At 38.8% G+C, this 27,143-nt stretch overlaps 1 protein-coding gene across 1 annotated transcript; it reads right to left on the minus strand.

Moving 5' to 3' along the window:
* Positions 1–5,602: 5,602 nt before the first annotated feature.
* Rab1 (RAS oncogene family member Rab1) lies at positions 5,603–26,430 on the minus strand. Its single transcript, XM_083137666.1, has 7 exons — positions 26,247–26,430; positions 21,166–21,238; positions 18,508–18,555; positions 15,355–15,402; positions 12,310–12,537; positions 10,507–10,719; positions 5,603–6,477 (listed from the first exon to the last, which is right to left on the minus strand). Exons 1-6 carry the CDS (start codon positions 26,267–26,269, stop codon positions 10,522–10,524), a joined length of 618 nt encoding a protein of 205 aa, XP_082993792.1. The 5' UTR covers positions 26,270–26,430; the 3' UTR covers positions 5,603–6,477; positions 10,507–10,521.
* Between the last annotated feature and the right edge of the window lie 713 nt (positions 26,431–27,143).

Below are 27,143 nucleotides of genomic sequence, written 5' to 3' on the forward strand. Positions count from 1 at the left end.
GAAAATTTAAGGGATATGTATTTTGAAATGGCTGAAGTTCAAATTCTAATTCTAATTCTAGTTGTCAATGCGAGTGAAACAGTGACGGCGTTACGGGGTGGGGGCTAGGGTATTCATGGATCTCAGCCCCCTTGTAGCCTCTCCCAGATTTTTAAACTACAAATTTTCTTACATAATATTTTCCATTAAAAAACTTTCATTGGGCAGGTTAGCCAACACTGCTGAGGTCCGTGACGCCGTTGAAGATTGGTTCCGCAGTCAACCACAGACGTTCTTTGCTCAGGGTATCCATACCCTTGTAATGCACTGGGATACTTGCTTGACTGTTGTAATGCACTGGGACACTTGCTTGACCAGACAAGGTGACGACTATGTGTAGAGGATATGTCATCCATGGATCACTTTTACTTCCTGTATGTTCATATATTCCAACCAATAAATCGTTACAGAAAAAACCAAGAGTCTCACTTTCATTTGGGCAACCCTTATATATCCAGAAAGTTGACAGCGAGTCAGGCGCAGTTGACCCTATAGCGCACAGGATCAGTGAACCTCCAGTAACATACGATAATCACCTTGAGAATAAACAATGTCTTTACCTTTTCACATTATTTTGCTAACATTTTTACACAATAAGTCATGTATTTGTGTCCTTAACATGGCAAACTCTTTTACTGAGAAGGAGAAACCACGAGTCAGCCCAGGCTAGTGCAGACTCTAAGTTGAACACCCCACAGGACAGCTCATGCCATTGTGAAAGCTTCGAGCGGGAACAAAATACATGGAAGAGGATATTGCCGAACCATATCTCCAACAAACGGTCATGCGCAGTTCGTTCTCTCACAGCTTCCTCCCTTCCAGCGTTGCCTTGTGGGGTTCTAGTTCGAAGCACACACATTGCATATTCAATCTTCTCTTTATAATTTTTTACGCTGAACTTCTTGGAATAAATCCAAGATTGTGGCAGAGATGGATGAGTAGAAATGAATAAAAGCTGGAATTAGATGCAATGAATTAAAATAAAAGACATTACATTACCAAAATAGCTCGTGCATGCATTCACAGGTTTTTCCTTAAAGGTGGAAACAGTTTGGGTTTGCAAAAGAGAAAGAATGGCACAAAGACCTATACCCTGAACCAGCTAACTTTAGAAGAGGCAAAAGAGAACAAACAAGTCTCTGCGCAAGTAGTGACGTGAGACTGCTCCACCAATGAACAGTGAGAGGAACGGGATTGCAGAATGGGAGACTGGAGTTACCCACATTAGCTGCTTTGCTCCGGCTTTCACCACTCAATGCAACCCCCCCCCCCCTCCTTTTTTGCCCGCAATGCGCGGACCTGCTCCACAGTTAGCTGGGACAGCTATTAAAATCTTTTGGGTGCGTCAGCACAGGCTATTTTGCACCCGTCCAGCAAGGCCTTGAACGTGTTGCAAATGAAGTGCACCCCCGTCGTCCTCGCACCAGTGTGACGAATAACAACATGGCTCGTGTTCGTGAGCTTGTCAACAGGATCGCCTAGTCACTGTGAAGCAAATTGTGGCAAAACTTTGTGTGAGCTATGGAAGTGTCCAATCAATCATCACAAAGCACTTGGGCTTCCGCAAAATCAAGCTGCTGAATGTTGCTAAAAAAGATGACCGAGTTCGCATTGCTCGCCAGCTTCACACTCGTTTTGACGTGGAAGGGGAAGCATTTTTGCATCGCATTGTTACCTGTGACAAGACATGGTTGCATCATTACACCCCAGCATCCAAGCGTGCCAACATGGAGTGGAGGAGGAAAGGCGAAGGAAACCCCGTGAAGGCCAAAGTTCGGTTGTCTGCGGGGAAGGTGTTGGCCACGGTGTTTTGGGACTGGAGGGGGATCCTACTGGTGGATTGCTTACACGAATGTCGGACCATCAACGCACCCTACTACTGCAGCCTCCTGGATCAAGTTAAGGTGCAGTATCGACGCAAACGACGAAGGTGTCCCATCCGCCAGGTCTTGTTCCTCCACGACAACGCCAGACCCCATACAGCAGGTGTTACGCGGCAGAAACTGGTGGAAATTCACTGGGAACTGCTCCGCATCCACCGTACAGCCCAGACCTTTCACCATGTGATTTTCACCTGTTCGGACCCCTCAAAGCAGCACTTGGGGACGAATGATTTGCGACCAACGATCAGGTGGAAACCTTTGTGCACAACTGGTTGGCTACCCACCCAGCTTCATTCTACGAGAATGGCATCAAGAACCTACCACAATGTTGGGAAAATGTATCACTAAGGGCAGAGACTATGTAGAAAAATAGGATGTGGCAATGTGTTTCCTTCAATAAATTTTGTTTTTCCGCACAAGGCTCGTTCATATTTGATTCACCCTCGTATTTAAAAAATTAACACAAACAATTTATAGAAGGGGAATCTACTGCATTGTACAAAAAGAGAAGCCACAATGATAATGTAACAAAATATGAACTTTGTGTTTAAGATTCAATTTAGCTAATCAAATATTAAAACAGGAACATGCTGTTGATAACAGCATCTATAAGTGTAAGAGGCACGTTCAGAAAGAAAGTTCTGATGGCGTTCGAATACTGCTATAGTAGTTTGAGCATGACACAACGTGTATATGCAGATCGAAAGAAGTGGCATGTGTAATGTAGTGCAGGCACAGTGCTGTGAAGGGGGTTGATTTAGAACAGTGATGTACCTGGTACAAGCTATCTCCCTGTCTCGATTCACAACACACAACAATTATTTTGACAAAATCATGTTTCCTGCTGGCTGCTTTGGGAAGGAGGGGTTATAAGATTGCCACTTGTCCAAACAGGGAGGTAATGTTAGGTTTAACTGGTTGTTTGCAAAGTTTCTTGATAGGTAAACGTAGCAACAGTGGGTAACTGTCATAAAAGTGGGAGTTAGCTTTCGCTCGACTCTAGGAGAACAATGGCAGTTCTCATATCTTCCACCAACTGCGAGGCATGTGCCATAATCAGATTTTTGCATGCTCAGAAGTGGGGGCCAGCAGAGACCCACCAGAAATTGGGAGAGATGTAAGGACAGGACGTGAAAAGCGACATTATGGTCAGAAAATGGTGCAGACAATTCACGGAAGGTTCTTTTGTGTCACTTCAAGTTGGAGACCTGACCTCATGTGTCCCGATTTACATGTCATCCTTCAGCTGAAGAGGATTCTGGCAGGTCATGTGTTTCGACAGTGAAGCTTACTTTTTTTGAAGGCAAACACATAACATGTACCAAATTTATTGCCATGCTACAACACATTCCTGAACAACGGTGGTGAATATACTGAAAAGTAAGAGATGTGTCACTAACTAATACAATAAATGTCAATTACTATGTTCTGGTTTTAATTTATGGCTAACTGGAACTTACTTTCTGGACACTCCTCGTATAAAGCTCCAGCCTATTAAATTCAATAAGAGTAGACGTAAAGTGAAAATTCAGTAGAGCTGGCACAGGAACATCAATTACTTCCTTCAGTTGTATATTAATAATATATCATGAGGTTAAAAATACAGGGGGAAAGGAGTGCAATCCAGATGTTTGAATCTACGGATCAACAAAGAAATTGTCAATCAAGAGAAAATTCACTGACATTTCTCACTTTTTTTGACCTCTGAAATTCCATGACTTTTCCCGGTTTTCCAGATCTGTCACCACCCTGATCATATTATGCACCATAATTTAGGACTCTGAATTATGTTTAAAAATTGCTAGCAAACCATCATCTTAGTTTTAACAGTGAAATTTCTACTGCCAATACAATCCACTTCTTTAATAGTTTAGTGTCTAATTTTAAGGTTATTTGAGCAATGGAATGAATGTATCTATTTGTAAATGTATAATGCAACTATTCTAGCTCATGAATGCTGCAAAATGAAATTTGAACTGAAATGTTTAAATTTCACTTCATGCACAGATAAACTATCAATGAGATTACAACTCAGAAGTGGCCAAGACTGTACGATATGCCTCCACCAGGATCCCTATGATTAAATGGTGACTTACCACTATGCCATTGGTGAAGCTCACAAAATGTAATTATATTCTAAATATACAATCGATGATTTTGATATAAGGAAAGAAAACTCTCTCTTACATGATTGCATGCTAGGTCTTGAAACCTGAAAACTACATAAGGTCACAGGCACACAATGGAGAATATTTATTTAAAAAATAAGTGTTTCATTGGCAATGAAATTAACTATTTCAATTACTTACTGGCATTTTAGTGTTTAAATGTTTAGTTTAGTGTAAATGCTTGGTGATGGTTTAGTATTTAATTTTATGGTTACCTAAATAACGACACAATAAAGAGGTGTTAAACAATGCAGCTTTTCTTGTGTGGCATGAGGCACAAAGTCATGTGTTGACAACCAATGTCGGGCATGCTTGGGAGTGTCATATAGGACCCACTTTTCGTAACTGGTGAGCACTTGACCAAATATGGGTGTGTTGCTGTGGCAAGAAAGCAACGAGAAACAGGCTGTCACTTGTTGTTGCTTCTTGCCTTCTAACAGTGTATGAGGTACCCTCTTGCTCAACTTGAACGTCTTTCCTATGTGATGCAGGTGCAGACTGGCTGTTTTATCATAAACCTGGAAGTGGTTGGCAAGCTCACCACACCTTAAACTGCTATCCTCCTGTATGGCTGCCTTCAGGGCCTCATAATCCAGGACCTGTGGTTGGCCACTGCTGGGTTCATCACAAAGTGACAGATCTCCCAACCTGAACTTCTGGAACCAATTCCTATTGGTGCGTTCATTCACAGCATTATCCCCAAAGGCTTGATGTATTCGGCAACTTGATTCTGCTCCGGACAAGCCCACCTTCAAGTCATAAAGCAGACAACCCCAAACGAGTTGCTTCAACACTGCTGCTACGAGTCCGCAATATGTGTGTATTGGGCAAGACCAATGTCCCCACTCCTACCCTGACCACTTTTCCGGCACGTGGCACACATATTTTCCTATCTGTGATCACTTCTTCCCATGTGATGTTAAAAACTGCAAGAACTTTTTTGGTTACCTTGTACTAACACTGGAAATGGTTGGTATGCAAGGCTTTTACAAGTACAGTTTTCTTAGTATCACATTTGAATATCAAAAGATATGATAACACAGGACCAGAAATTAAATGTGTTTATGTGGAAAAGGTAAAATCTGTGTACAAGTGTCTAACATTTCAGGTAATTAGTCTTTAGTTTTGTTGATATTCAGTGGCACAGGTATATTTAATTTGGGGAGGTACAAGTTTGTGTAAAGTTTTGGAAAATGTGCTTGTTATACATGTGTATATATGGTACATTTTAGTTTCTAAGCCTGAAACACAAGAGTGTTGGATCTTGGACAAATGTGTTGATATTTGTAAAAAAGACAACGTTTTGCATTTTATGCCAAATTCATATTATTTTGTGATTTTGAATGGACGAAAAATGTGTTCATAAAATGTGCATGCATATTTAACATTTTTGAGTGTTACCACAGTTGCAAACAATCAAGATATCCAAGTCTTCAGTAAGTCTTATTCATGTTAATAACTGGATCCTCGTAATTCTGATGGCACTCTAACAAGGAAAAGAAAAGCACGAAAGATAGATGGTACATTTATTTTCAGAAGAAAACACTTACAATAAACTACACAAATTTCTATGCCTTACTTTCGTTTTATGGAATGACGGATTCGTACACTACACTCCTCTGCCATACAGGGAGTGAAATTCATTAATTCTATGGTTGTTATGGTGAAGATATAATTTAAGAAAAATTAACAATGACAAGCAAAGGCGTGCAAAATTTTATTTTATCTGTCACCCAGATATCAATCCTAAACCTCAACAAAAATTTTCACAAATGCGAAGGTTGTGTGTCTTATAATATATATAGGTATATATATAATGCATATCCAATATATTTGCGTGCATGTGTGTGTATGCCATCATTTCCTTAGATGTCGCACATACAAAACACACAAACAAAATACATATATACATGCTCGCACACATACACTCATTACACACACATACACGCACACATTTGCTATGTATATATTATTTTTTACAGGTGTGTATCTTTAGAAATATCATTTTTTTCTTTAAAAATACAAATTACAATTTGGATTCCTCCCAAATGTAAACGTACAGGGCTATTCCAGAACGAGCACTCACCAAAAAACTTTATAGAGCACATCTAACAATGTTTTAGAAAAAAAAAAGTACATATTATATATTAGTGCAGGACTGCCACAATATATCACTTGCTACATGTAGCAGCTTTCCGGGTCAAACCTGCTGATAAATAATGAAAAATTGTCTTCAGACTTGACGTAACACTCACGTTAACTTGGATCTACTCTTTGGATGAATCTATTCGCAGAAATCTTGATACCTTGCAAGGATTCTGGAACAGCCCTTTCCGCAGCACTTCAAGAAAACACCTCCATAAAAAGCATGATATCCTCTGAAGAACCTGATCCAGGGGAAGGAAAAAGAAGTTATGTAGAGCTGACTTACGACTTCTTAGTACTGATGTCCATATACTTACTTAGTCAAGTCACACACATGGAACTGTCAAGTGCATTATTAAATATTGAGTTTGTAACATATCATTATTTCATCTCAATATACAGGATTATTAAAAATGATTGAGTTTTTCTGGTAGGTCACGAAAAATTTGGCATTTATAACTGGATCATGAGACACTCTCAAAGTCTCCTTTCATAACAGGTAGTGTCCTGTACAGTGTGTCTTAAAAGTCCTGCAGGATTCTAAAAATCTATAACTTTAAAATAATATTACAATATTATTATTGTTTTTTCTTTAGAGGAAAACTTAAAATGTTCTGCTCACACTGTTGGATGACGTGTGTCCAGGTGATCACATGATTCCAAGATCGCATAGATGAAGGAAAAACCTCAGTGCTAAAATTTTGTGTTTTGGTGCAGAGAAGATTCCAAACAACATTTGGAAAGTATCCTGAGATACAAAGGTTGTTTGCTTTACATCAGACCATTTTCGATTCGGTGCTGCCACTTGGCGTATCATGCTGGAACTATGGGTCTGCTGGCGGGAGCAGTGTTGTGTCTGACCTTGTAGGTGCGTGAGTGTTGGTAGTGTGTTATCAAATAGCGCCGAAAATCAACCGGTATTGGAAGGGTTACGAAATGGCCCTTTTTCAAATACTGCGAAAGCTATTGTGGCCCATTGTACACAACAGACTCTCCTTGCGAAACATTCACCCACGAAAACCACCAGGAGAAGGGCTGCAAGCAAAGTGTCACATACCGTGACATTGACGGCAAGGGGCGCAGCAACTTGGTTCGTCAGTGCAGGGAAAGTTTCCCTCGTGGCTTTATGGTTGTGACGGGATTCAGATATGAGGGTAAGTTGTTGATACTCAAGGTGGACAAAAACGTGAAGGTGAATGCCAGCTACTTCCAAGACTCCATTCTGCCACCTATCTATCGGAGACACATCCCAAAATTGTATGGAATGGACGCGAACCAGGTGATGATCCAAATGGACAAGGCTTCAAGTTATCCCGCCAGAACATCACTACGTTTTTATCAGGAAATGGCAGAGGAATTAGGAATTCGTGTCATTCCGTTTGAAGACATTCCTGTGAAAAGCCCAGATGCCAGTCCAATAGATTTTTGCGCATTTGGACTGTTGAAACGTCGTCTTCAACATTGCCACCCGCGCACCCTGAATGGTCTATGGAAAGCTTGCAGGGAGGAGTGGGACAGAATTGCCATGCCTGTCCGGCACAGGAGCTTGCTGCAATGGAAACTGCGATGCCGGGCAATAGTCCACAATGCTGGGGGTCCAATAGAACATGATCGGTGGTGGCGGTGCGGTATCTCTTAAATCTCTTAAGGTGAGTACCCGTGAAAAATGGTCAGATATAAAGCAAACAACCTTCTGTAGCATGAAAAGTTTAAGGTTATGGGAAGCTTAGCAGGTTTGTCAAATAGTGGGAGGCCAAGAACGGATGACGATGTGGTGGATGTAGTGCAGAAGAGTGTGCGGAGTCCAATGAAATCTCTTAAACGAAGATCCCTGGAACTGTGAGTTACGCAGTATGTTATGCAAGAAAATGAAAGCCGGACCCTACAAGTTGAGATTAGTGCAGGACCTGTTAGAAGAGGACTGTGACAGGAGAAAGGAATTTTGTGAATTAATGTTAACCCGAATAAATGGTGATGGTCCCTTTCAGTATCTCTGATGAGGCCACGTTTCATATTTTGGGAAGAATTGAATGATGGACACAATTGCCGAATTTGGGGGTTGAGAATCCACATGAGTTCAAGACACACAAGTGGGATAGCCCCAACGTCAATGTGTGGTGCACAGTTTCCATGAACCATCTCATTGGTCCATTCTTCAAGGACACTGAACAACACCAAATACCTAAACATATTACAGATGTTCCTTGTCCCTGATCTTTAGAGGTTAGGCATCATCAATGATGTCCACTTCCAGCAAGATGGTCCCCCCTACCCCAAAAAACAAAACACTTTGCCCTTGAAGTTCGTGAGTTTCTTGGTCAATTTGGGGAGAGATGGATTGGCCACAGAGGACCCACACCTTAGCCTGCAAGGTCACCCACCATTCCTTACGCCTTGCGATTACTTGACATGTCAAGACCCAGGAGTATGCACAGATTTTGATGACCTGAAGTTCAAGATTCCAGATGAGCACAATCAGAATGCAAATCTCTGATTCAAAATGAAGATTGCAAGTGTGTTTGGGCATGAATGGTGGCAAGCTGGAAATGACAAATTTTTAAATGATGAAAAGATTCTCTCGGGCTATTGACGAGGTGAGTTGAGCCAAAGAGAATCTTTTCAATCATTTGTCACGGGAAAGCTTCAAAACTTCCTTATTTTTAAAGTTCCTCTGTGCAACAAACAATATTTCATTGTAATAAACCTATTACTTGATCAGACAGGTTTTGGAAGATGGCAGGTCACAGTAGTGAGGTGTTTTTGTGCTTAAATTTCACCATACCCATTTATCATTGTTCAATGACAAGTTCCATTCATTGGCGGTAAGCACAGTTTCAGAAAACAGGGTGCCAGCATGAAAGACCAGATGCACAAGTAGACCAGGCTGCCGAGGCTTTCAAATGGAGTAATACAAAATCCGAAGGAACTCTGCAAACCACAACCAACAGTGTGACGTATCTTTGTGGAAGTGACTAATGAAGTCCTATGCTGCTACGAGCCTTTATGATTACAATTGAAAGTAGACTGACTGAAAAGTGCATTGGACAATCATAAAGGACTCTGATGAAAATAAAGCCCAAAAATTGATTTTTAGAGCCGTGACACACCATCTTGTAAAGCCTGCCTCCTAATGGCCAAATGCTAATCTACTGGGTACTATCTGTAACAGAATAAAACTTTCAAGCATCTCCATTAATTTGCATGGTTTTAAATACCATATGTTTCATGAGAAACAGAAAAAAATATTGAAATCCCAACAATAATTTTGAATAAGCCTGTATTTTGCAACTTTTATTGCTGAGAACTATTTTCTGTTAATTTTGTGATTCACCTTGTCTTTGGACAAGCAATGCTTTATGATCTGACATGCTGGAAAACTAGTGTTGAATAGTTATTTCACAAGAAGTCACGTTTCTCAGATGTTAGCCCTTGCAAACTTCACACTTCAGTGTGCAGCTTCCATACAAATCAAAATTACTCTTGAATCCAGGTTAAATCTATAACATTTGTTTCATACCATTTCATAGTATTAACGTATCTCAGGTCAAATGAAAAATATTTAGTTTAAATATGAGAATATGGATCAGGCTGATACCAGTTACAACAATTATAGAGCCTGCGTGTCCTGCAGAGTTCACAAAATAAAACTTTTGTGAAGTTGAAATACACTGGAAATTATGCAAAATTTTCATTAATTTTGCACCAATATGGCACAGAACAAGTAGATCTCATGACACATATGCTGGGGCTAATTTAGTGGTTTCCACTAAATTAACTACTCTGGGTGCTTCTCAATTTAGAAGAAGAAAGTCCCTGACTTCTCCATATTATTTTACAATAAATCTCTTGTCGTTTATGGTCGTTTCAATTTCAAGCATAAAAATCTTATTTTTTTTTTGCAACGTTGAATCAACAATCAGTTGAATTTTGTTCATCGGTATCAGCTGATGCTTCTCCAGCATTCTCATCATTCGTGGGGTCCCCAAAAATGCAGCATGACAGTGTGTGAAAAAATGTATTTTGCGATTCTGTAACAGGTATTTTAAAATTCTGGTGTAATTTTTGTTTAATATACATTAGGTTGTCACACATGTTTTAGTAATTAAAAATGAAATAAATTATTAAAAAAAACTTCCCAAATAATTAATAAATCTTACATTGTTACATATACTGGAGGATTTACACTTGAGATATTTCAACAGTGTCAAGATTAAAACAATTATGCAACTAAATATGGTTAAAAGACCGCAACTAAGATTCCTTTTACTTACGCACTCAATCTAACTTCAGCAGCATCCTGATGATTTAGTCTCTATTGGTCGTCCTTGATCAATTTTCACTTTGTTTGTAGTGTCAGCAGCAGACGAGGGAGGACCAACTCTATTCTTAATCTCAGCTGCCATGGTCATGAAAGCCTGCTCAACATTTGTAGCGTTCTTGGCAGAAGTTTCCAAGAATGGAATTCCCAACTGGTCAGCATACTCCTGAAAATACAGTTTTACAATGAACACTCATATCCTACTGCTATTCATGAAAGAATTTCTTTCTTTTAAAAAAATATTAAGTCACATTCATTATCTCAGTGGATCAGAGCATAAGAGATGGGATTTCTTAGTTTTGGAAATGAAAATTTCTCCTCGTAAAATTACACAAACAATAGTACATCAAAATGTCATCTTGAAATTGGTGCATTCTAATTTGCACATATAAAAGCTATTTTCACTTAAATCTGCAGTTTATTAACAGTACACCAACAAAACATACAAGAATACTATTACAATCTCTGAAACACACAAGAAAAAAATGGTTTTTCATCAAAACAATGCACCTGACCACAAAAAGTGTTTTGGCAATGGGAAAATTAAGGGATTTGCACTACGAATTGTTGGAAGACCCATTCCCCAGATTTGGTTCCCTCCAACTTCTCTCTCTTCGCAAATCTCGAAAGTGCTTCTCACAGGTCGGCATTTTTCATCAAATCAAAAAAGATCGCAGCTGTAGGGGTATTTTGCAGACCTTATGGGAAAAAAAAGCACTTAAGGGAGAGGAGATGGCAATGGAGTAATGTATTGACCTTACGAAAAATTATATTGAAAAATAAAAATTTGAAATTATAAATTCATTCTTTTATTGTTAGGCCAAGAACTTTTCAGACCACCCCCTTATTGTGTTAAAAACTGGATATTGTGAATGCATAATGTTTAATTCTCAAATATTTTAAAGCAAAAGGCTGATAAAATTAATGCATGCAATTGGAGTTGATTACTTTCAATTGTTACAATTTTCAAACGTCTGTATCAGTAATAGCTTTTGTACAGCCATCAGACTTTAAAATAGCTGCCTCGTTAGGCATCAAGCTGACTGATTGCCCCTCTGAAGGTTCTAGGTTCAAGTCCTGGCATTTAAATTTGAATTTAAAATTTTGGATGCATCAGCACTAAGGCTATTTTAGCCCCTTACCATGACTAAATAACATAACTGTAATGTTGTACAAGTAAAATAATAATACATTCTGACTTTGATTAACAGCTGAGGCTGTAAAGGGACACACTACACACATGAGGACAAAAAACAGGACAACGCACAGAATTATACTGGCTATAGGGTCAGATGGCAGAGCCTCGTTAGTCTGCAAAATGCAGTCCAGGGTGTACTACGTGGAAGGATCACCCTAAACACCCTGGCATTTACATTTGAATGTGTGTGTGTGTGTGTGTGTTTCCCTTCATTAACTTCACCCAATCATCCAAATTTATCTTCACCACAGCCAACAGATGCAAAATATGAAAAACTCGAAGCTTATTAACAGATTTTTACTTGAATGGATCTAATGGAAACTGGTAAGGATGGAAAAGATTGGATTGATCTCGACAGATGGAAGGCTTGTGTTGCTGCAGCCATAACCTTCAGGCTTAGAATGAGTTACTTGGAAAATGGCATTGCGTTTCTGTTAAATAATTATCCAGATCGCAATCTGTTCAAAAATTATTGGGAAGCACATCAGAATCTACACAATTTCTGCTTCGTCACACCACTAACTCGTACTAACCATGAGAAGGTGATGCAGTACTTACTTTTGCGGTTGTGTAATCGACCACCTTTTTGGTTGTGAGATCACATTTGTTTCCTACAAGCAGTTTATTCACATTATCACAAGCATAGCGATCAATTTCTTCTAGCCACTGTTTAACATTGTTGAAGGACTCTTGGTCAGTGCAGTCATACACTACAATGATGCCGTGTGCTCCTCTGTAGTAACTTGATGTGATGGTTCGGAACCTTTCCTGTCCTGCTGTATCCCACTGAAAGGAAATTGTAATGTAGTACACCTTGAATGTGCTAGTGTTAAAAAAATTTGTGCATTAAAAATTGTGTACAAAATTAATAAAAATCCTGCAAGAACAAAAGATAAAAAAATTTATAGAGCACCCACAAGGAAAAGAACCTTCGACGAAAAGTCTCCGTGCACCTTTCGCTTTCTCTGTTCAGCTTGGGCCATAAGGAAGCATGCTCCACTCTGCCCCTCCACTCCATGCGGGAGTTTGGTGCACAGGAGTCGTGGGTCTGCACAGTTTTTTTTGCTTGTGGTTCCACTATACCTGGGCACCCCAAAAAACTTTCTAGTGTCCCCCTCATCTCCACTTTCCTCCAATAAAAACAAGACCATGCTACACATTTATGGATTTAATGATTAAAAGTGCTGCTATTAAAAAACATGTTTGTAGCCTGTAGGTGCCACATGATACTGCAACATACTTATTACGTTATGCAGCAGTAAACAATTCTTGTTACACATATCCAATTCTTTTAAATATAAATAGCCATGCTTCTGTCATCAGAAATAAGGGTTTGGTGATACTCAAGGGGGCACAGTGGGTAGCTGCCCAGAACCCTGACTGAAAGAATTCATATGCAATGCAAATAAACTTAAATCAGGTTGCTTTCAACACGTTATCTGCCACATGCTAGTTTTATGCCCGGGTACACCTGCAACTCATGCAGCATGCTGTAACATGCCCGATATGTCAAGGGTGGCCCCATCGACAAAATTTTGCAGATAGTTAATGAAAATCTTATTTAGTGATGCTGTTATTGTTACAAATAATACAAAGGCAGCCAGGGGCATGGTGCTGATCACATCACCTGCCACCCACCTTTGGCAGTGATCAAGAAAGTGTGGGGCCAACTCCACACCCCCTATATGCCTTCACAGCTTGGTGCAATGCACAGGGGAGCCCTTTACTTTAAAAAGCATGGATGAACATTAACTTATTTTATATATATTTTTGCCTTTAAATTTCACTTAAATCTAATTAAAAGAAAAAAATTCACTCGAACTGTTTTCAAGTCTTTCCAATTGTACGTTTGGCTTTGAATTATTGCTGGCCAGCTCCTCAAATGATATTGGTAGAATAGTATATGGCACTCACATTACAAATAACAGAAGACTGAATACTAAGGAAAAAACAATAATGCTCAGAAATAAAACAACAATACACAAAAAATGATGCTTGAAAAAACAATATGCTGAGAGTCAAAAATAAATAACTAAATATTAGTAATCATTGATTCTAGAACTGCACATGACTCCCACACATAACATAATTTAAAAAAATGTCATCCAATCATTAAGAAACTTATTGCTTTCAAGGTTTTTATTGTATTCTTGGGGGAAAACATCATGGCCCGAGAAATATATTTTTCTTCAATTGTGGCAGGCAATGTTTAAAATTGAAAGGAGAGGTACTCCAGCTTGATGATAGCAAATATATGGCATGTGCTGCCTAACCTATTAACAAAATGGCCCAGACAGAGCAACACACATGCAGACTGCTGTGTCACTTCGGTATGAAAAGTTGCATTTATCTGTGAAGGTTCATTTCCCAGCAGCACATGTCACCTGGCTCTTGTCGCTTCGATCTGAAAGCTACCTAAGCTAAATGTACTGCTATCCTTCCCAATAATAGGCTTTCATGTTTTCGAAATAGAGGACATGGTTCTATAATAAGTACACACACGTTTTAACTCGTCTCAGTACTACCACAATTTGCTCCTTTACATAGCATTTTTGTCCAAGGTGCAGTGCGACATATTATTTGGTTGTCTTACGTAGAATTTTCATTTACTTTGTGTCTCATTCCCTGTGAGACTCACACTGCATTTGACACCACTTTGTTATTGTCACACATTGTATAACTTATGTTGCATACGGAACAGATATTTCTCTAATTGAATTTTCAAGTACAAGTGTTAAAACTATACTTTGGTACAAAAAATAAAATACTGCATGCACATTGATAATTTACATTGCAATTAGTATGAATGGAAAAGTTTTTAATTCAGTGTAATTTGAATTTTCTCCAAATTTCACATTAAAAAAATACAATTTGATACTACCATCTCAGTTTACATATAATAGAGAAGAAACCCCCAACAGTTAAAATGTTGATAATGTAAACAATGAAGTAATAATCACAAATTAATCACGTGACTCGCACTACTCTTCCTTTTTCAATAACCAAAAAAGTGGTTCTTCAAAAAATTCTCACTCCATCCAACAGTGTTGCCCGATTGTTTCTCATACATTGACGTCAGCTGCTGATTCTTGCTCCTTGAGTATTTATCAACAACATTTTGTATTTCATTGAGTTGGCAAAAAATATTTTTAAAACACTTTGGTGTACATTTTTGTGGAATTAGCCTTGTATAATTAGTCTTAAATTAAACTTTTCTAATTTTATAAAATGTTAATATCATTTCATTATAATTGCACTAAAAATTACACAGTACTACTACAATCGTTGACTGTACTAACTTTATACGTGAGATTTTCAAAATGCTTACAGTGTTTATAGCTAACTGTCTCCTTCCCCAACAGGTTAATTATTTGTTGTCTGAAATTCATACATTTTTATAACCGTTGCATATCAGATTCCATCTCCCACATTCTTGGAAGTTATTTAATATTTGTGTGCATGATGGGGAAAAATAGTATCAAGAATAAAAGTTAACAATTTTAAACATTCCCTTCCACAAAAAAACAGAACTTTAGATGGATGACATTGTTCAAGATATAGAAATCAGACAACCATTGTCTTATCAAATGATACTGTACTTACAATCTGAAGTTTTATCGTCTTCCCATCCAGTTCAATTGTTCTTATTTTCTGAAAGACAAAATAGAATACATTGTAATGAAGTAATATCCAGAAATGCATAAACAAACATTTATTTATAAAACAAGCACATATAGGGTCCGGCAACTAAACTTGGCAGTTTTTAATTACAATTAAAAAAAAAAAAAACTCTTGCAACGAAGTCAATTTGATACATGTTGTACCACATCTCAAAGCATTTTAGGAATATAATTTTACTGTGGATAAGGAACTTCAAAGAAACTGCATCAGCAATGAACGGAACACCTGGTGGACATCGTGCCCATTTCTGTACAAAGCAGCTATCAATTGTAATGTTTTCAGCATTGGCTGGTTTTCTTCTACAAGGTAAGAGTATAGTTCCAGTTTCCATTCAAAAACAGGGAAGATGACATTACCGCGGGACAACCAATGTGAGTTGCAACAATACAGAATAAGATAATGTTTTTCATTAACGCATTTGAACGCATAACTGTGCTTCGCCTCCTGTGCGAAGCACAGTTTGAATACCACTGCTATAGGGTATTTCTGAAAGTTAAAGTGTGGGGTTTGGTAGTAGAATACTCCTAGCTTGTAGACGGAAACAGCCAGAGAGCACGTTGGTTACTTGTTGAAATTCATGCTCCCTCCAAGATTACCATGTAAGGATTTTATCTAATACGAGGGTGAATCAAATATAAACGAGCCTTGTGCAGAAAAACAAAATTTATTGAAGGAAACAGAAACATTGCCACATCCTATTTTTCTACATAGTCTCCGCCCTTTACATTTTTCCCAACGTTGTGGTAGGTTCTTGATGCCGTTCTCGTAGAATGAAGCTGGGCGGGTAGCCAACCAGTTGCGCACAAAGGTTTCCACCTGATCGTTGGTTGCAAATCGCTCGCCCCCCAGTGCTTCTTTGAGAGGTCCGAACAGGTGAAAGGTCTGGGCTGTACAGTGGATGTGGAAGCAGTTCCCAGTGCATTTCCACCAGTTTCTGCCGCGTAACACCTGCTGTATGGGGTCTGGCGTTGTCGTGGAGGAACAAGACCTGGCAGATGGGACAGCCTCGTCGTTTGCGTCGATACTGCACCTTAACTTGATCCAGGAGGCTGCAGGAGTAGGGTGCGTTGGTGGTCCGACGTTCGTGTAAGAAATCCACCAGTAGGATCCCCCTCCAGTCACAAAACACCATGGCCAACACCTTCCCCGCAGACAACTGAACTTTGGCCTTCATGGGGTTTCCTCCTCCACTCCATGCTGGCACGCTTGGATGCTGGGGTGTAATGATGCACCCATGTCTCGTAAGAGGTAACGAAGCGATGCAAAACGCTTCCCCTACCACGTCAAAACGAGTGTGAAGCTGGCGAGCAATGCGAACTCGGTCATTTTTTTAGCAACATTCAGCAGCTTGAGAACCCACCGAACTGTGATTTTGCGGAAGCCCAAGTGGTTTGTGATGATTGATTGGACACTTCCATAGCTCACACCAAGTTCTGCCGCAATTTGCTTCAGTGACTCGGCGATCCTGTTCGACAAGCTCACGAACACGAGCCATGTTGTCATTCATCACACTGGTCCGAGGACGATGGGAGTGCACTTCATTTGCAACACGTTCACAGCCTTGCTGGAATTCCTTACACCACACCTTCACTCTTGTCCACGAGAGGGTACCATTCCCAAACTGGGCCTGCAGTCTCCGGTAAATTTTGGCCGGTTTGACGTTTTCCTGGGTGAGGAACTTGATGACTATGCGTTGCGCAACAGACACTGGCACACTCTGCTCACTCATCATGAGAGCTACTAAACGAAGCATGCGACACGCCGGCTGTTCTGGTTCCTGACTCACGGCAGCCCCACCTACCGGCCGCACATGCCCAATCACACCCTGCTACCCATTCCGATGCTTAGCCAATCAAGGCTCGTTCATATTTGATTCACCCTCGTAGCAACCATCTGCTTCACCCTAGCCCATTGGGAAGAAAAGAGTGGCCTGTACATATTCTTTAAAATATGAGGATGTTAATGTAAATTAAAAAAAAAATATGTACCTTCTGGACCACACTAGAACAAATAAAAATATTACAACATAAATTTAAGCATACTGTTTATGCAGACATGGTGGCCTAGTCGGTAGGGTGTCTGATTGCAATGTGGGAGACACGGGTTCGATACCCAGGGTGTATGAACTAAGGTTGGAATTTTTTCGGACTTGTCTTCACATAAAGCACCTCTGGGGTTCACCCAGCCTAAAATCAATGGGTACCTGGGGGCAACCCTGAGGGGTAAAGACAACCAGAGAATGGTGCTGATCACATTTCCAAAGTGACACACCGAGAATATGTGAGTTGTCTTCATGGCATGGTGGTACATGCATGGTGAAATTTACTATTACTGTTTATGTACTGAAACATTTATTGTGAAGTGAAATATTAGTCCGCATAATGCTTCAAAAATATATCGCATCATAATTCATTGTACAGTAGAAAGATTGAGTTTGTGTTCTAATGCCACTTAATGCACAATAAGACAAATCGGGACTGGACCTACAGTTTAAAGTGGGATTCAAAACACTATGTGCCTTCACAGGGTATCACCTGGGACCCCTTGATTATAAGATGACGATGCCACTACTGCGCCATCATGGAGGTCCCATATGGTAGGAAGAGGAGCACAAATTGATTCATACCGTTAAGCTACATATGGATAAGAATCCAGGCTGTGTGAATTTCAATGAACACAGTCTAAAACTAATTGAGAAAAGAAATGTAAATGAAATTACCCACTTTTCAATACTGAGAACATATCAAATAGCCCATTCTATTGTATTAAAAAGACCCCTCATAACCAAACTAAAAATTGGTCATCGTTTGACACTTGGGACAATTTCAAACACCGCTTTTGGGTGGACAATTACTTACGAGCAAAAATTATCAGAACTACCTGTAATTTACTGGTGGCAATTTCACTCCTAACTTACCACCCTTTACACAAAATAAAGATAATTTAGAATTCTAATAACTCAATCCATTAATGACAAATAACATCCATTATTCCTACATGTTAATCATGTCTTCTCTTATATTAAAGTAACCTATAATAAAAATCTAATGAATATTAATAATTTAATATACTTACAAAGTCTACTCCAATTGTGCTGATATAACTTTCTGTGTATGTGTCATCCTGTAACAAAGAAAACAATTAGTACTTCTATAATAAGTACTACAAGTAAATTTTATTCTCGACAGGTAACGTATTATCCATTTATCCATTTTCTGTATAAACAAAGTGATGAATGCTAACAAAATTTATCGGTCATAAAAATATGCACAAAAGTGCACACATTAGTTTGTCAGAGAAGAGAGCCTGCTGTATGGATTTTCAGAGGAGGAGGTCGTCATATATTGTTGGGATGGATTAGAGAACCGCTTTCACTTGCTCGTACTCGATCGAGTCGCCCACACTAGTGTTTACAATGGAATATCATTTTAACATCACAATAATATTGTTAAAGATCAGTCCTGGTAGTTTCAGCCCACAATCATCTGTTTCATTTTCATATATCACTGTACTGGTAAGATACTCTAAACTACATTTTAACACTGAGATAACGACTATGTTTACTGTCCTTCATTTCACGATTCATACTTGAGGCTCACTACCACAAACTAATTACAGATATTAGTGTACTACTAGGCTTCGAGTAAAGAAGCTCTAAATTCCAAGTGCTTTCTAGCATCGTCCATGCGAACTATTTGGTGCTAGAGCGAAATCCTCTCACTGATGCACCCTAGTATGAAGGGCATTCCAGTGTTACGTGGGTTATTTTACACACAAAATTTAAGGTTCTACACAAGAGATTGGATTAAAATATTCATAATGAAATGATTTCATAGAATTATGAAGTACTTTATGGTGTCCAACAAATGAAAAAATCTTCAATATGATTGCATAGGCTGAATGCATGAAAAGCATTAACAGAAGTGTGTTGCATGTGTGACACTTTAAAAATGTAGCAAATTTTGACTTCATTTGTCTGAAGCATATAGCATGCAGATGCTAGTAACATTTGTTGGTGAAATGTGCAAGTTATATGCATTCACAATATCTAAGCCTTAATGCAATTAAAAACAATAATTTTCATATTAATTAATTTTGTTATTAACATGGAGTAGGGCCACTTTTCATGGAATGGTCCTATAACAGGTGATGCACAAGGGAAAGTAATTAAATAACAACAATGTTATTAATCAAGTTTCTTTACAAGAGTACCTAAAAAAAATATTGTATTATTTTTCAACATAAGTCAACCTGCTTCGTGACACACTTTACACTCTAGAAAAACTGTCCCGCTGCACCATCATTTAAGGTTGCTTAAGCTTAACGCTGACACGTTTCACTAATCGTGATGGAAAGGATGAATGTTGATTAGATGAAAGGACAGTCACAAAGGGACATTCACACCCACGCTGGGAATCAAACTTGCAACCTTACGCGACAAGACTAGTCAAACAATAGGCCACCAAAGCAGCAACGAATAGGAAATCAGCCACATCAGGCATGTGTAATTCATTCCATTGTGCCAGGCACAAAAATAAGGTATCTGTGTTTATAGGCTCTCCACTAGCAATAAGCAACGAACACTACAATGATAAAAGGAACCCATATGCTTTAATGCTTCTTGAGGTACAAGAGAATAATCAGTCTTGAATTGCAGCAAAATATACTTTTGCCATGTACATAAAGGCACCTATTTAATTCCACCCATCACATTATCATCAGAACTGACAAATCTGCTGCGACATAACAAAAATGGCATACATGAAAGGCACCTCATATCTCCGATACATTATAAACTCACATTATACAGGATTCAGAAACATAAGAGAGAAGCATGTAAAATAATGATAAATACATATAATAGATGCATTCCATGAAAATGTGGCTCTACTCCATGTAAATATAAAAAAAATGAATCAATCTTGAAATTATTGTTTTTCATTGCACTGAGGTCTAAATGTTTGTGAATGCATATAATTTGCATATTTCACCAACAGAAATTATTAGCATCTGTAGCATATATTCCTCACAGGCAAATGAAGTCAACTACATTCTTAAAGCGTCACACACAACACATTTTTGTTAGCAGACACCACACCGTATTTCATATTTCTATGAAATCCAATCGCATGTCTAGAACCTTACATTCTGTGTGTGAATGTAGCGCTGGAATGCCCCAACAGCGTGTGACACACACAATCAATAGAATTAATAATTCCTATTAACTAGATAAGGTAAAGGTTCCTGTGCATACAGCACCATGCCATGAAGGCACGTTTAAGGGATGAGGAGTAGGGCTCCACATCTTATCCATCTCTGCAACTTCAAAATTAATGTGAACTCTCACTGTTAATCCCAGTGATTTTACTAATATGGCGTGAGACTAAAATTTACCCACAAAATACAACGAAGTCATCAATAGAACAATATAGTCTTAAGAACATTTATATAGTAATAACCAGGAAACAGATCTACATGGGTGAGAAATGTTTTCTATATTCTGAACTGAAAAATAATGCAAACGTTACAATTCCCAGAAAAGATGCACCCTATTGCTGTACAGTCACAGACACTTCTGGCTTGTGATCCCATTGACTTTAAATTCAATTGTTACGTTCCAGTACTCTATTCAAAGTGCCAGACTGTACAAAGAACTCTTATTCAGTTTTAATTTTTTAACATCATTCATATGTATAATTATTACTGGCAGATCATTGAAAAGAATATACTTACTGCAAATCTTAGCAACAGGCAAGACTTTCCCACACCAGAGTCTCCAATCAGAAGCAGTTTAAACAAATAATCACTGAAAAAAAAGGAAAAAACTATAATTTATCTCTTTATAATTTAAAATTTAAAAAACAATGAGAATTATATTGACTAAGACAAAAGAGTGATTATTTCTCTTTGGTTATAAAGTTGCACATCTGAAAATAGAAGTTAACAGAAAACACAAACTTAGGCATCATTTCAGGGCCGTTTACCCACTGTACCCCCCCTCGAGAATTATGTCAAATTTTCTTTAAATCGACATATTTCAATGTTTTACGTAATATAAAAGTGGTTCCAGCTTTAGCAAAGCACAAATAACGGAACTGCTTATAACAACGAAACCTGAAGAAGAGAGAAGTTATCTCTCGAAACGTCGTAATTGAAAACTTATAATACTCGCAAAAAAAAATAAAAAATTGTAATTTATATTGATACTAGGCTCATCTAGTTCATGCATTCCTTTACACTCGCACATCTACTTGCTTACAAAGTGCAACACTGAGCTGTCTACTTCAGTGATTTTGTTGTCACGCAAGTATCTCGTATATACACAGTTTGCACTACAGACAGTGTAGTGTATAATCACAGGGTATGTGCTAACAAATCAAATGAACAATGGAAGCAGCAGACAGGCATTTGTTGAATCTCTCGAACTTAAAACACCACTATCGTCTTCTTGGTTGACATGATTTCTATGCACCAGCCAAACACTGGGGTGCACCTGCACTACACCTTGTGAGTGAACTAGATGGTGCTATTAGGTGTAGTGTATACCAGTGCCAGGCAATTGTGTTCAACCAAGTAGACGATGTATGCAAGAAAAATGTGTGTGGTGCTTTCATAGTTCATTTCATTGTTTAGCATACACCACTCCAGAATAGCCCTGTCTAGTTCATTGCACTTTTTGAATCTCTCTGCACTCGTGCATCTAGTTGGTTACATGGTGCAATGCCAACTCCTGCATTTCGTTGATTTGGTATCAAGTACGGTGTCTGCACCATTTGCACTACATTCTCGAGCAGTGCAATGTGTGGTGTTAAAGTCATGTGGTGCATGCTAACTAAGCAAATGAACGTTCAAAGAAGCAGACAGGCATTTATTAAATCTTCTGAATTTGGAACACTAGTTTTTATCAACTTGGTTGAAGATCATTTCCTTGCACCAGCTTGACATCGGGATACACCTTCACTACACCTAGTGTCAAGAAGTGCAGCAAACTAGAAGGGCTTTTAAGTACAGGAGTCATAACATCCTTAAAAAAAGAAAAAAGAACTAAACAAAAAAAAAATCTTAAGTCCCCTAAAGAAGGTAAGATGTAGCATATAGGATTAACTTCTAGTTGGTTGCATGGTGCAACACCGAGTCGTCTAGTTCGTTGATTTGGAGTCTAGTAGCGTATTTGGTGTCTGCGCCACCTTCTGGACTGGCGTATGGTCATGTGGTGTGTGCTAATCACATGAACATTTAAAGCAGCAGACAGGCATTTGTTGAATCTTCTGAACTCTAACACCGCTTTCAGTCTAGTTGGTTGAGCGTAATTTCCTTGCACCACTCGGACACTGGATACACCTGCACTGCACAGTGTGTTAAAAAGTGCAGCCAACTAGACGGGGCTATTACTGCCTCATTTTATTATCAAATCACATGTTCAAAATGTTTCAAAGTTGGCCTCTCCCTGAAGGCACGCAGAATTTCATCCCACTCTATGGAAGAACATATTTAAGCAACGGTTTCAACTGCTTATAATGATTTTTTGAATTTTTTTAAGAATATTAGAAAGTGATTTAGAATACTGGAAACAACTGTGGAAGTTTGAAAAAACTAAGGTAAATTTCTCGTATCGGACAAACAGCTTAAATTTCCTAATTTTCTTTATTTCGATATTCGTACTTACGTATTCTGCATTGACGAACATTGCTGAAGGTGACATTTCGCTTATTTCACCGAAAATAGCTATATTTGCGACATATCGAGTAATTTTTCTTGCTTGCTTCTTCCCTTCCTTAACACGGGAAATGGCCGTCACAGTTTCACCACCGTAGTCAATATGCAATGTTTCCACCCCACCTAGCGTAGAAAGTGCAAGATCGGCACAATTGCTCATTATTTACTGGTGAGGAGGAAAGTCGGAAACGTGTTCGGGAATGTAGTTTTGATCCATTTTAATGCGAATGCATGTTGTTTTCTACTAAAATCTATTTCCGACGAGCTATTGCTGCTGCCGCCATTTGATTTCTGCAGGAGAGCACAATACACTCTATTGATGCTGCTAGAAGCCGATGTTGTCCGAATGTCGGAAACGTGTTCCGGAATGAAGTTTTGATCGATTTTAATGCGAATTCATGTTGTTTTCTACGAAAATCTATTTCCAAGGAGCTATTGCAGCTGCCGCTATTTGCTTTCTGCACGGGAGCACAATACACGCTATTGCTACTGCTAGAAGCCAATCTTGTCCGTATATGCTAAATTGAATGAAAGAAGTGCTAATGGAACCTAACCTAACAGGCCTAACCTAACCTAGTAGGCATACCTCGTCCCCGTGATGGTCCGTGGGGCTATCGTGAACTTTTGGCCCAAAAATTATGCCTACTAGGTTAGGTTAGGCCTGTTAGGTTAGGTTCCATTAGCACTTCTTTCGTTCAATTTAGCATATACAAAATAATGTATATTTCTTACATTAACGAGTAATTACTGTTGATCCTTATTTCCCAGAAACCATCCACGGGTAGCACCAAAAACCATTGACGTTAGCCCAAAAATTCACGATAGCCCCACGGACCATCACGGGGACAAGGTATGCCTACTAGGTTAGGTTAGGCCTGTTAGGTTAGGTTCCATTAGCACTTCTTTCGTTCAATTTAGCATATACGGACAAGATTGGCTTCTAGCAGTAGCAATAGCGTGTATTGTGCTCCCGTGCAGAAAGCAAATAGCGGCAGCTGCAATAGCTCCTTGGAAATAGATTTTCGTAGAAAACAACATGCATTCGCATTAAAATCGATCAAAACTTCATTCCCGAACACGTTTCCGACATTCGGACAACATCGGCTTCTAGCAGCAGCAATAGAGTGTATTGTGCTCTCCTGCAGAAAGCAAATGGCAGCAGCAGCAATAGCTCGTCGGAAATAGATTTTAGTAGAAAACAACATGCATTCGCATTAAAATGGATCAAAACTACATTCCCGAACACGTTTCCGACTTTCCTCCTCACCGGTAAATAATGAGCAATTTTCAACACGTTGATCACGTTCAAATTTAAACGTGTGACCAGTTACATAAACGCATGTTTGGAAACACTGGCCCGGATTACGTCATCACGCACAGGCTACATCCACCTGGAAGTAAATGGATGCAAGAGCTTTCGTGCAACGGTCACACATTTATATCGAAAAATAGATGATTTACCGTCAAAATTCAATGAACGATGCGAGAAAACACTTCCCCGAACTTCCAGAAGTATAAAGAAACTGCATTCGGTAAGTAATTTCTCCTGTAAATTTGATGAAATCCGTTTGTCCCTTACGAGAAATTTACCAAAACGAATTAGCACAGTTCAGAGCTCCACTAAATATTATTAATTTAAGAAATTGTGATTTGAAAAGTAGCTTACACAAGAGTGTACACTTTGGTAGAAAGCAGTTGCTCTTGGTTTAAGGTCAACGCAGATATTTGTGCAAGGTTCAAGGGGGTTGAGACCAGATAATATGTGATCAGATATTGGAAGCAATAGGGGCTTTATTTTAATAAGAGCCCTAACCCTGACCTTTCTACCCTAACAAAACATTTAGTTGATGTAATACCTTTTCACACACTGCATGTGAAGTACATGGTAATTTCTACCCAAATGAATGGCTGCGCACACGCAGTAAATATTCACTAACATCAACACATATGTACAGATGTTGAAACATGTAAAAAATGTCTGTGTATCATGACTAAATTTGGAACTAAACAATCTTGTTCAACAAAAGCATGAATTGCCAAAAGGTCAAGTTTCCAGTGAAAATGAGATGCAGTCTCCTTTAGCAACAAGCAGCTACATAAATAAATAATCTGTTTTCCAGGTGGCCTTAGCAATGTAACTTGGTGGCAAATAGTCTCACATGACTAGAACTTTCATTTCACTCTTATTGCATGAACTACTCAACAATTCTATCACATGTGGCGAACTATTTATACCAAAGTGTATAGTTGCATTGTTTGGTTCATTGTGTGGTGCCATGTATTGCACAATCTTAAACAACTACTGCAATAACAGAGCTAATGCAACTGAATGAAAATTGAATAAAGAGGTGAACTGTTTGCAAACAACACATTCATCACCATGGCTTATGCCCATCACTAATAGACAGTTAGCTATTAAATATTTCACTGTAATGCTTTCCAGTTTGCCCAAGATAGAGCATACAGTTAGTCCTAAAGCAAACTTCATTCCCTTTGAAAAATTGGTTCTTCCTGTTGCTTGATCAAAATGCACAAAACATTACAGGGAGACTCGAGATTTGCTTTGGCCAGCACGTATTATATCATCGTACTTTACTTTTTTATGTGTATGTACAATTTGAACGAAATAGATATTATCATCTATTTCAATGAGTCATAATTGGTCCGTCGACCAATGATCATATTATGAAGCCACATTCGTATTACAAATTGCCACGAATGCATGGTACGTGGTAGACACTGAATAAAGTAGTACAAAACTTTTCCCTTCTTTACTAAAACACAGGCATTTTTTTCCATGATCAGGAAGTATGACTTTTATTTTCCCATACTGCTACCAGATCCTTAGTAGTTTTTACGCTTGAACGAAGAGAAGCATTCACAATAAAATGCTTACTGTAAAGCTACGTTATGGCCCTTTCTTATAGGCACCTTAAACATTTTGATAAAGCTTAATCATTTAAAATTCTATGTATAATACAATGTATTTCTCATTTACAAAAGAGTGTAGTTTATGCAAGAAACTTTCATAAGATGGCTGGTCGTATGACAATTTCCTCAACATTATTCCACGTAGAAATAAACTTAAGGGTACTTACTATTCTGGGTTCATTGTAGACATTACCGTACACAAATAACGTTAGGGAGCACTGTGGATAGTTTCTTAGTTCTATCTGATCAATATTATACAGAATTTGTCTCACTGTACACAGTTCCACTATGGCTTCCACCACCCCAAGGCCAATCCAATCCTATTGGGGTCTGCACCATTGACGTAATGCCAAGGTGGCAGCACTGATGAGAATATTACGTATCATATCCAGTCATGTCTGTTGCCTGTCAAAAACAACAAATTTCGCAATGAAACTCTTTCAATTCTTCAAGTGAGACAATCGTTAAGTATCTAAATAATAACTGAATTGAACTAGTTACGGAGGGAATATTTTACTAACATGAAATTAGTTTTTTGGTTCTAAATTACAGTACAGTTACCTCAATGACTAATCATCGTAACACGTCATTGAGGCGTGATGCGTACCTACGCACAGTACGATGACGACAACCACCAATCGCAAGTGATCGGTCGTCTGCTCCACAGTTCCCTCTTTTAATATCCGCAATGATTTTACTTTTAATGTCATTGCGTCGGGAGGAATTGCCTAATTGTCTCACTTGTATGTCTGTCCGCATAAAAAGTAGTTCCCCAATTGTTCTCACGACATTGGTTCAACACCGAAATGTTTAGCCCCCACCGGGAACGTAACCCAGGACCGTACACACCAAAGGCAAGAGCGCTGAACGTCAAGATTCGGCTCGGCGCAGGAGTTTGTCCAGGATTATCCGCCGGTAAATCTAGAGCCAAAATGACAATAAATCTGTCCTTTAGAAAAAAAATAGAGGATTTGTGGAAAATCACTGTTTCATCGGGAGTTCAAGTCAATTATTGTTTTGAAAGCACTTTATGGCCAGGTAGGCTAATGGGTGGGATGGCGGAG

This window comes from Lepisma saccharinum, chromosome 16 (genome assembly GCF_977018435.1).
Source record: "Lepisma saccharinum chromosome 16, izLepSacc3.1, whole genome shotgun sequence".
NCBI classification, from domain to species: domain Eukaryota; kingdom Metazoa; phylum Arthropoda; class Insecta; order Zygentoma; family Lepismatidae; genus Lepisma; species Lepisma saccharinum.

Bases quoted from the DNA above. Each gene is read 5' to 3' on its own strand.
- Rab1 (XM_083137666.1), bottom strand. From the start codon at position 26,269: ATGTCTACAATGAACCCAGAATA. The intron at 18,556-21,165 runs GTAAGTATATTC...TCTTTGTTACAG, and splicing joins GCCTGTTGCTAAGATTTGCA to GATGACACATACACAGAAAG. The intron at 12,538-15,354 runs GTAAGTACAGTA...ATTTCCTTTCAG, and splicing joins AGACGATAAAACTTCAGATT to TGGGATACAGCAGGACAGGA.